Source organism: Chiloscyllium punctatum, chromosome 16 (assembly GCF_047496795.1).
Source record: "Chiloscyllium punctatum isolate Juve2018m chromosome 16, sChiPun1.3, whole genome shotgun sequence".
Lineage (NCBI taxonomy): Eukaryota > Metazoa > Chordata > Chondrichthyes > Orectolobiformes > Hemiscylliidae > Chiloscyllium > Chiloscyllium punctatum.
Genome location: NC_092754.1, coordinates 27,058,371 through 27,070,485, shown reverse-complemented (window position 1 = coordinate 27,070,485; position 12,115 = coordinate 27,058,371). Strand labels below are relative to the sequence as shown.

Here is a 12,115-nt window from a genome sequence, read left to right as displayed (position 1 = left end):
CTGCATTTCTAATGGTTAATCCACTTAGCCTGCACATCCATGGACAATTTGGCAAGGCAGTCCACCTAACACACACATCTTTGGACTGTGGGGGTGAAACCGGAATGCCCGGAGGAAACCTACACAGACATTGGGAGAGTACACAAACTCTACACATCCAGTCACCTGAGACTGGAATCAAACCCGGGTCCCTGGAGCTGTGAGGCAGCAGTGCTAACACTGAGGCACTCTGCCACCCACATGTGATATGAGACTTGTGAGACCTCAGCTGGAGTTCTGCACGCCACATTATAGAGTAACGCAGTAACAGACCATAGGCTGCTCTCTCATGAGAGCGAGAGAGAGAGAGACATGCACACAGTTGGTGTGTGGTTTAACCTGAGGGTCACCATGCCTCACTATGAGGGCAAGGTTGAGAAGGAGAGTCTATCCTTGTGGCCTCAGCTGATGCAGGAATTGAACTGTGATGTTGGTATCATTCGCCATTGTAAGCCAGCTGTCCAGTTTACTGAGCTAACCAAACCCAATAGATCAGGTGGTCTCCATCTGCACTGTAATACTTCTGTAATTCTGTAATGTGGCATCAGCCTGGATTGAGTGTCTCCACCTTGCACATAGTCTGGAGTGAAATCATTATGTCATTTCAGGAATTACTTCCACTGTGAAAAACATCAGTGATGAACAGATGGCAGTTTAGTTTATAGAAAGGGAGGGTTTGTAATCTGTCCCTAGTTGACTATAATCAAATGGATGGAGGGTCTGATCTTGAGGTTAATTGTAGATGGGGCGATGCGCAGCTTCCCTCCTGAGAGATTACAGATGGAGCACATGGGCCCTACTCCAGGATGGTTGCACATGGGGACCACATAAAAACTGACTCGGGAGAACTTTAAATCTGTGATTTATTTTCTTCTATAAACAATGTGTTATAAAGCCCTGACATTTATCTTCTGCATTTTGTACTCTTTAGGGGCTGTTATTGGTCGCTTAGCTGGAGAAGTTATGGCTCTTATATTTCCTAATGGCATCAAATCTGAAGGAGTCCTGAACCCAATAATTCCTGGGGGGTATGCCCTTGCAGGCAAGTATGTGCTGGTCACGCATTTCCTAAATATGCTTCTATATTGTCAGCTTGTCTAACATGTCTCACCAGGTATAGTAGTACTGCGCCTATCTCTGGGCTAGAAGGTCCTGGTTCAAGACCTAACAACTCCTGGACTAGAGTAGGCTAACTAAAAATACAAGTCTCATGTTGTATTCTGCAGGGCTCATGCTGTTATTTGTGTACAGCTACCTCCAGCCATGATTGAATGGTGGAGCAGACTCGATGGGCTGAATGGCCTAACTCCTATGTCTAGTGGTCTTATTGCAGTAAACCTTCCCAATGCATTGCTGTGTTGCCCTGTTTGCAGCTGCTCAGTCAGAGGACTCTGCTGCCCTACCAAACTGCTGAATAATAATTCCCTTGGATGAATTAGAATTAGGTTTTATTGTCATGTGCACTCAAGTACAAAAGTACAGGAATCAGTGAAAAGTGTAAAAGTCACCGCACACTGTGCCAACTTAGGTACAAAGGTCAAGAGTGTGGTGCTGGAAAAGCACGTCAGGTCAGGCAGCATCCAAGGAGCAGGAAAATCGATGTCCGGGCAAAAGCCCTTCATCAGGAATTTTACCCGAAACGTCGATTTTCTTGCTCCTCGGATGCTGCCCGTCCTGCTTGCTTTTCCAGCACCACACTCCCTCGACTCTAATCTCCAGCATCTGCAGTCCTCACTTTCACCTGAGGTACAAAGATACCTAGTTATAAATCTAAAATAGGTTAGGTACAAAAATAGCGAAATAAAGAAAACAGCTAAAAGGCTTACATTACAGTTCTTCATCGTATAAATTAGGAAAATAGAAAGATAAACATTGCAGTACTTCTACTCTAGACTGTAGCATCTCTCCCTCATTATGCTTCCTAACACATTACATCTTCCTGTTGCAATATCTTATAACAAGGAATATCATTATGGCACCCAAGTGATACTTTGCTCACAGCTTAGGTATATCTTTTTTTAGATTAGATTACTTACAGTGTGGAAACAGGCCCTTCGGCCCAACAAGTCCACACCGACCCGCCGAAGCGCAACCCACCCATACCCCTACATTTACCCCTTACCTAACACTACGGGCAATTTAGCATGGCCAATTCACCTGACCTGCACATCTTTGGAGTGTGGGAGGAAACCGGAGCACCTGGAGGAAACCCACGCAGACACGGGGAGAATGTGCAAACTCCACAGAGAGAGTCGCCTGAGGTGGGAATTGAACCCGGGTCTCTGGCGCTGTGAGGCAGCAGTGCTAACCACTGTGCCACTGTGCTGCCCACAGCAATGAATCAGGCAATGAATGTTCTGTTTCAGGCTATTGTAACCTTCCTCCACTGTAAGCTCAAGGAATGTGAGGTCTTCCTTTTTGTCTTGGCAGGAGCAGCAGCGTTTTCTGGAGCTGTGACTCATACACTGTCCACAGCGCTGTTGGTCTTTGAGCTGACTGGGCAGATGGAACATTTCTTACCCGTTCTATTGGCTGTACTAGTAGCGAATGCCATAGCACAGAAATTCCAACCTTCCTTCTATGACGGGACCATCATTGTGAAGAAGCTGCCATATTTACCCAGAATCCGGAGCAGTGTGACTGGGTTGGTATCACCCCTAATGCCAGCAGGTTGGTGAAGGGGGCCATCTGATTGGGGTGGTGGTTTGTGGTAGCAACATGATTGAAGGGTCTCGATATTTCATTGCATCCCATTGTATCCCATTGCAACCCCAGTTTGGTATCTAAAAATCACTGGCTACACACCCAGACCTGTAAGGGTGGCAGGGGAGAAGGGGGAGCCTGTGGGAGGGACAGATACAGTGGCAAGAAATATGGGACTGTGTGGTGGAAGGATGAAGGGGGTAGGGGAGGAGATGAGGGACTGGGGGAGCCGTTTAACCCACTTTGTTTATGACCTATCCTTTCTCATAATTTTTCTTGGCCTTTAGGATCAGGCAGTCAGGTGATGAAATGATAAAAAGAACCGTGAACTTTAAATGTATTAAATGTCTTAAACTGAAAGGGGCCATGTAACTGTTAGCGCTCAGAGAGTGGGATGTCTACAGTAGCCATTGCTGCTTCTGAGTTTGTGAACCCACTCTCCAGTTAGGGAGGCCCTGCTGTATTTTCTGGGGTGGCTTTTGTGAACCCAGTGGCCGGAGAGGGGTTTAGCTGGAAGTTTCAGAACCTGACGCACCATTCAGCTGTTTTTTCAAGCTCTGCATCTTTTCTTGAGCACGTTTCCTGATCAATCGGACTGACGTGTTTGACTCCCAGACAAGTAGGGAATACTCTGGAACGGGCCATGGCTAGAATCAGGTCATGGGCCTGCAGCTTGGTTAGTGATAGCGGGATACTGGTGTATGGGATCTGGATCTTGACAGGATTGGAGATGGTTGCTGATTCCAGGCTGTGGTTTGAGGGAGGGTTGGAATGGAGTCATTCGATCTCCAATTCCAAAGTGTGTTCAAGGAAGAAGGTGGACTGAGAGGAATCTATACTGCTCCTCTTGGCCCATAAGCTGTGCTGTAAAGACACTTACATTTTCCTCAAAGCCATTATTATATCCATGTACTCAATAGGTTTCCTGAGGTGAAACTGGATTAATTATCAGAATACAGACACATTATAGTACTTATGTAGCCAATTGTCACAAAACTTTTTTTTTCCTAAAAGCTGTTCCTTTTCTCAAGGACACTATGTCCTTGGTTTTTTTCAAAGGGATTGTAAGTGCTCCCATTTCCGATTAGACTGATTTGGTACAGAGATTAAAGGGTATTGAGAGGCCTGTTTGTTTATATGTAAATAGGTGAGACTTCAGGCCAAAGTTGTCATGTTTTAGCAGTGACCTGTATAATGAAAGGAGAGTGGTCAGCTCTCTAGCTGAGCAGTTCAGTCCAGAACTAGTTAGAACTTCAGCAGTGGACTCTGTGAACAAGCTCTTTCTCTTTCTGCCCTTCTAACTTCAACCTGTAAGCATCTGTTCCATCTTATTTTACTGTGTTTTAAGGAGGTTTGCTTATTGAAACTGTTGTGTATATTCGGAACACCATAATTAAGTCTAGTTTGGATAGACTGAGTTCTGTAGAGGTTCTTTAATCTGTTCTTTATGTTTCCTTGTGTAATTTTGTGAATAAATTTGTGCCTGTTTTAAAACCTGGTAGTCAACCTAGTTACCTCACTCCGGGTAATTTTCACTGTACACTTACTGAAACAAATTGCAAAGCTATGGTCAGGATTGCCTGCTCAAGAATGTTTTGAGTGGTCTGGCCTAGTCCATAACACAATCCATTTCCTGGGCGCAGGTTGGTAGGTGTTCCTCCCTCCCACATTGGTTAAATATAGATGTGGGTGGTTTTGAGAGGTGATGGGTTCCAGTTTGAGATGGTTTAAATTTTAACATCCCACCCGACACAAACCCACTTTTCTGAGGAGAGCTAAATTACCCTCAAATTTCAAACCCAACGCATTATTTTTCTGCCATAGTCTTGTGGCTCGATAGGTAGTGCCCCTGCTTCCTTCAGCAGTTCAAGTCCCACTGTTGGCCACCCAAGGAACATTCATGATTTGCTTCAACAGTTTGAGAATGAGCCAATTTTTCCTGCCAACACTTGTCCACTATCCCCGAATGTGAAAGAAAAATATGTGATGATATAAAGCAAAAGAATTGTGTCTAAATCAAACATTTCTGAGATACTTGCCTTAACAGTTTCTATAGACCTCTGAGCATACATTAGTTTACAGCTTTACCTTGTTTCCTTTAGTGGAGCACCCTCCGACTGAATCTTGCTGTTCTGCTTATTTGGTATTGATCTATTTTTCAGTGCTTATGATGTGACAGTGGAAGAGTTCATGAACACCAATATCACATGTTTGAACAAAAGTTTCAGCTACACTGATATCCTGCGACTGGTGACCTCACGTTCTGATGATGTGTATCCTGTTGTAGAGAATGCAGGTACTTACCTCAAGAATTATGCAAAATGTCCCTTGTCATAAACATTCACTAAACTGCCTTTGGCTAATTTTCATGATGGATTTCATGGTGGTTTGAACTTGGGGCCAGTATCATTTGTATTAGACAACTCTGGTGCTGATTTCTGATAACTTCCATTTAAGATTGAACAAAGTAGCTAACTGTATCAATTGGCATGCCCTAGACCATATCCAACTGAGAAGTGACAAATGACATGTGTGCCACTCATGTGCCAGGCAATGATCATTAATGGCATCACTGAATCCCCCACTATCAACATTCTTGGGTTACCATTGACCATAAACTGAATAGGATGAGCCATATACAGAGGAAGCTCAATTATCTGGCATTCAATTAACTGAATTTCAGATTATCCGAACAAGATCGCAAGGTCCTGATGCTTGGCTGACTATGTTATCCATCATCGATTATCTGGCATTCGATCAACTGAATGAAATATTCCCTGCCTATATCCTTCGGATAAATGAGGCTCCTTTGTACGTACTTTAACTACAACAGCAGTGACTATGAGTTGTGAGACAAGTGACTCACTTCCTGTTTCCCCAAAACCTGTCCACCCATCCACAGGGCTCAAGTGAAGAATGTGTTGGAATACTCTCTACTTGCCTGCATGAGTGAAATTCCAGCAACACCCAATAGATTCAAGACCATCCAAGGAAAAGCAGCCTACTTAATTGATACACCATCTAGCACCTTCAACAACCACACCCTTCCACAACTACAAAGTGGCACACTGTGTACCTTTTACAAGATGCACTGCTGGAATTCACCAAAGCTGACCGCACCATCCAAACCTGTGACCTAGAAGGACAAGGTCAACAGATGCATGGGGTCACCACCACTGCAAGTTTAATTGATAATGAAATATGTCCCCCTTCCTTCGCTGCCAGAGAGTCAAAATGCTTTAACTCCCTTCCCACAGAGCACTGTGGGTATGCCCACACTCCAAGGACTGCAATAATACAAGAAAGCAGCTCACCACCATCTTTGGGAGGGCATTTAGGAATGAGCAATAAATGGTGGCATAGCAAGCAGTGTCTACATCCCATGAATGCTTTTTTAAAAATCACCCTGCAATCTTGCTGCAGTTGAAAGCTTCTAGCTGTACAAACTAAGAAGATGTATTGATGCTATATAAGGTGTTAGATGCCTAATACAACACTGTGTTCAGAGCTGTTGATCTAATCATAGAAATAACATTACTAAGTTTTAAGGACAACAGGAGTGATACGAAAAAAGGTGGCTTCCAGGTTTCAGGAATTTAACTTGCGAGCAGTGTTTGATTTCTTTGGAAAAGAAGAGATTGTAGGAGATCGACTTGATTTTTATTCTGGTGAATAATTCAAATATCAGTGTTATTTACAGATGAGAAAATCCAAATGTAAGGCATCCATCCAGCACAAGCTTTCCCTTGTTTGGCATTGACTGTTAAATAATTCCTCTCATTATATGATGATTCAATATCATTCTGCCAAGGTGTTCGTTTCATTCATTGATCCCTCTGATTGAAGAAACATGATGGACAGATTTTTTTGGCTCTTGAGGAATCAAAGAAGATGGAAAATGGGCAGGAAAGTGGAAGAAGATGATCTTATTGAATAAAGAGAGACTTGAGGGGCAAAATGGTCCATTTGTCCTCAAATTTCTTATTGTTTATGTCAGTCCATATCCCCTTGTCCTTCTCTTGCAACTTAAATTCGAGCGAAATTTGTTTTTCCATTTCAAATAGTTATTTGATAGTACAGAGCTTGAATAATGCAGTAAAAAAGACATTTTTTTTTCAAAACTTCTTATTTTGCACTCATCAGGACAATTTAAGGGAAATATCAATATAAAAGGAAAATAACATTTATACAATACGAACGGAGAGTGCTGATTGGTTTGCAGATTAGGAGAGCATTTAGGTGATGACTGATAATTAATTACCAAGCTTTGTTTATATTTTAACCTGTCAAATTGATTCTTACTATTCAAGGCATATGATTCCTGATCAGTTTTATTACTCTCATGCCATCAACTCTGACACTGCTGATTACCTGTCCCCCATATATATGTAAGCTCTGACACAATTACCCTCAATTCATATTTATCCATTACCTGTTCCTATTCTGTTTGGGCTCAGGAATTCCAGCTAAATTAATTGTGAAAACTGGGCAGCATGGACAAGTTGGGCTGAAGAGCCTGTTGCCATGCTGTCACCTTCTATGAATCTATAAACCCTGCTATATAATAACATATTAGGTTTTTGAGAAGATATTCCTCTAGTTTATTCCAGATTCCTTTATTCCACATGAAATCAAAGAAGACTGACTTTTAGAACATAATTGAGAGAGCAAAGATTGAGTATTGTACAGGATCGGTTTCATGGGTGTATTGAACTTTTTCTTGTCTGAACCTTTTGGTGCTGTTGAAATAAGAATCTAGAACTGACAGTCTCCCATCTTATTTAGAAAACAGAAGTTTTTACATTTTTAATAATTACTTTAACATTACTTTAAAATTCCCATGTGGAAGCTTACAGAGAACGTTTTTTTAACTGCCATGGTACATGAATATATTTTGTCCTCACATACCATCAGAGGTTCTCTCTCTGTTAACAGAATCCATGGTGCTAGTGGGGTCAGTTCAAAGGAATGAGGTTATCAAACTACTTCAGGCTCACAGGGAAGAGGAGGTCCAAAAGGAAAAAACACATCAGGTGAGCAAACTGCTGATCGCAGGCACAATAGGCCAGAAGACCTCAAAGAACCATTCAAACAAAAGAGTTTGGAGCAGGAGAAAAATATTTGTCCCCTCTTGTTTGCTCTGCCATTCAATCTGGTCTTGGCTGACTTGATGCTGCGCCCAGCTCCACATTCCTACTTATCCCTCAAAATCTTTGACTCTCAATTTTTAGTGAAGAATTTGTCCAACTCTGCCTTAAGAACAATCAATGACTCCCCCCCTGCCCCCTGCTCTCTGGGGAAGAGAGTTCCAAAGACCCATGGCCCTCTTTGGTGATGCATTATTTATCGTTATGTAACAATGCACTCGATCGTAAAATGGAATATTTTGTCCCTAATCATGGTTCAGCAAGGGTCAGCAATATCTTTGAAAGACCTCAGCGCTTGGGTAGATTAAAAGGAAGGTTTGAATGTGTTAGTATTTCAGACTTAAATTCTAAAAATAAACTTTTGCAAGCATACCGATTGCCCAGCAGGTCAATGATTTATTTGTTTGAAATGGAAAGCACATGGGTCTAAAATGTAGTTTTTAAAATGTTCACTATTCTTTATTCCAAAGATCTAAACTCTGTGCTGCAACTGATTCTGGCTGTGTTTTCACTCTGTTTGTATACTACACACTTTGAAATAAACCTGAATAGATAATATTATTGAGACCTGTTTGTACATTAACTGAAGGTTCTCTTACATATTTTTATGATGCTCATTTATATTTAATTTAATCCTTAAATCTAGAAATGCAAAGCCAATTGGCATGTGCTAAAATAACCTAGAAAGAAAAATAAAGGCTCATATTTATGATGCACTCTATCATGTCACCCAGAAACATCTTGAAATACTTTACACGCAATAAATTACTTCTGAATTGCAGTGAATGTGTCCGTGAACAGGCTAAGAAGCTAACCTGATTCCTATAGGAGCAGAATGAGGCCTGGATCTGTGCACTGCTGATACTGAAGCTTTAATGAAGCTAAGGAGAAGATAGCAATATTTGATTATTATTCCTTCTGTCATGATCACAACACCAAAGATATACTTTGCTGGAAGCTCTTTTTGTAAAATCGCAATTTTAAAACATTGAATGAACTGAACTAAGTTTTTAAAAACTCACGCTTAACATAAGCATAATGTATCAACAATTTGTTCAATTTTCCCTGTTTCAAAGTTCAAAGGATCAAAACCAAACCCACTTCAACCAATCATCGTCAAGAATTTAATTGGATTTTAGAGTGGGGTTTATGGAAGAAGGATTTGAACAGAATGTTCTGAATAATTTATTGATTGATGTAGAATTAGTGAAATAGGAAAACCTCTGAGCGAAGAAAGGACCATTTAGCTAACATAGTCTGTTCAATCCATCTGCCATGTAAAATGATTTGATCAGAGACTTCTCTCCCAAGCCACAATTAGTCATCCCTTTTTTCATTCTTCAGATATGGCCGTCATGGCAGCAGCATCATTTATGACACACCCTAATTGTCATTGAGTGGCTGGCAATGGCCTGCTGGGCAGTTTCAGAATGCAGTTAGGGATTAACCACTGCTGAAGGTCAGGAGTCACATGTAGGCCAGTCTAGGTAAAGACAGCAAATTTCCTCCCCTGAAGGATTTTATTCACAGCTTTATTAATTAATTGAATGTAAATTCCTCCAGTTCCCAGGGTGAGATTTGAACTCTTGTCTCCACAGCATTTGCCTGGACCTCATCCAACAACATTGTCAATATGATCCCATTCCCTTAAGAGATACATGAGGGCAGTTTTGTTTTTACATCTGGGTTTATTGAATTTCCTTTGTGCAGTTCATACTGTACACTGAAAATTCATACCGTACATTGAAAATTTATACTGCACACTGAAAATTAAGCAGTGTGATTGACCCTCTTTGATTTTCCATCCAGTTAAATTAACTCAGTCAGGCTCCTTCATGGGGATGTGCTCCTGTTCATATGATTTTTCTCCATGAACCACAGTCAGACAAGATTAGATACAGGGAAATAGAAATCTGGCCTATTCACATTCTTCACCCAAATTCCCAGCTCTCTATAGGATATCCTTGGTCTAAAATATACATTTTTTTCCTTTATAGAAAGAAGTGGATATAAATATTTGGGAAAAGTGCCACATTGATCCAGTAACTTTCCAGCTGTCTCCCAGTACATCGTTACACCAGGTAAATGCACATTGGAATATGGAATGCTCAGCTGGTAATACTTACAATGCTCTGAATAGTTACAATCTGAACATGTTCACATTTTAATTATATTCACTTTGGTCGGGTGTGTTTAATATTAGTTAGAAAAATGAAAGACAGATTCACTTAGTGCCTGATCAAATATCTCACCAATAGATCTTAAAGTCCTTTCTATGTAAACATGCCTGGCCATGGTGAGACACAATAAGTAGCAATTCAACACACTAACATCTATTTTGGGTAGCATGAGACAATGGAGGAATATTGGCTGGGAGAGTTTTGTCCCTTCTCCATACAATACAATGGGGGTTTTATTATCCCACTTGAACAGTTGGACAGGAATAGCCCACTTCGGAAGTTTACAGGAGTCATGTGTGGTGAGGAATATTTCAAAATACAATTATAGAGGGTCAAATCCAGCCATATACCTGTGCTCTATGTGGTTCTTCACAATGCGAAGAGCAAGTCATAGTCACAGAGTCATAGTTATAGAGATGTACAGCATGGATCGGTCCAACCCATCCATGCCGACCAGATATCCCAACCCAATCTAGTCCCATCTGCCAGCACCTGGCCCATATCCCTCCAAAACCTTCCTATTCATATACCCATCCAAATGCCTCTTAAATGTTGCAATTGTACCAGCCTCCACCACTTCCTCTGGCAGCTCATTCCATACACATATCACCCTCTGCGTGAAAAAGTTGCCCCTTAGGTCTCTTTTATATCTTTTCCCTCTCACTCTAAACCTATGCCCTCTAGTTCTGGACTCCCCCATCCTAGGGAAAAGACTTTGTCTATTTACCCTCATAATTTTGTAAACCTCTATAAGGTCACCCCTCAGCCTCCGACGGTCCAGGGAAAACAGCCCCAGCCTGTTCAGCCTCTCCCGATAGCTCAAATCCTCCAACCCTGGCAACATCCTTGTAAATCTTTTCTGAACCCTTTCAAGTTTCACAACATCCTTCCGATGTTGTGAACTCAGTACTCTGACCAATAAACGAAAGCATACCAAACGCCTTCTTCACTATCCTATCTACCTGCAACTCCACTTTCAAGGAGCTATGAATCTGCACTCCAAGGTCTCTTTGTTCAGCAACACTCCCTAGGACCTTACATTAAGTGTATTAGTCCTGCTAAGATTTGCTTTCCCAGAATGCAGCACCTCGCATATATCTGAATTAAACCCCATCTGCCACTTCTCAGCCCATTGGCCCATCTGGTCCGGATCCTGTTGTAATCTGAGGTAACCCTCTTCGCTGTCCACTACACCTACAATTTTGATATCCAAAGAGCAAAGTTTCAGTCTAAGAGCTGTGCATTAGTATGAGGTCATGGAAGCCACCGAACATTTTCTGAATGTTTCCTGGATTAACATGATGAAGATTACCAATGCTGGGGGATTAATCACTTTCTTCCACTTTCTGGAACCCAATACTAGCGTTAATGAGAGTTGAAAAATATGATGCTGGAAAAACACAGCAGACCAGGCAGCATCCGAGGAGCAGGAGAATCGGCGTTTCGGGCATAAGCCCTTCTTCAGGGGGTGGGAGCGGAGAGGGAAGAAGATTGCAGGTCAAGAGGGCGGTGCTGAATCTGGGGGTTGGGACTGAAATAAGGTGGGGGGAGGGGAAATGAGGAAGCTGGAGAAATCTACATTCATTCTGTGTGGTTGGAGGGTTCCTAGGCGGAAGATGAGGCGCTCTTCCTCCAGGCATCATATGGTCAGGGTCTGGCGATGGAGGAGGCCAAGGACCTGCATGTCCTTGGCGGAGTGGGAGGGGGAGTTAAAGTGTTCAGCCATGGGATGGTTGGGTTGGTTGGTTCCGCAAGTAGGTGGCGGCCTGTCTCCCCAATGTAGAGGAGACTACATCGGGTGCAACGGATACAGTAAATGATGTGTGTGGAGATGCAGGTGAATTTGCAACAGATATGGAAGGATCCATTGGGGCCTTGGAGGGAGGCGAGGGGGGAGGTGTGGGCGCAAGTTTTGCACTTCTTGTGGTTGCAGGGGAAGGTGCCGAGAGTGGAGGTTGGGTTGGGGGTGTGGACCAGACGAGGGAGTCGCGGAGGGAGTCGTCTCTCCGGAACGCTGATAGGAGTGGGGAGGGAAATATATCCCTT

The 12,115-nt window shown here is 42.4% G+C and overlaps 1 protein-coding gene across 1 annotated transcript in view; it reads left to right on the top strand.

Moving 5' to 3' along the window:
- Window positions 1-12,115, top strand: part of clcnk (chloride channel K) — a 60,138-nt gene that overhangs the window by 37,758 nt on the left and 10,265 nt on the right. The window contains exons 13-17 of the mRNA XM_072586564.1: window positions 971-1,081; window positions 2,470-2,683; window positions 4,905-5,038; window positions 7,678-7,775; window positions 9,887-9,970. Coding sequence (XP_072442665.1) covers window positions 971-1,081; window positions 2,470-2,683; window positions 4,905-5,038; window positions 7,678-7,775; window positions 9,887-9,970 — 641 coding nt within the window. The remainder of the gene's footprint in view (window positions 1-970; window positions 1,082-2,469; window positions 2,684-4,904; window positions 5,039-7,677; window positions 7,776-9,886; window positions 9,971-12,115) is intronic.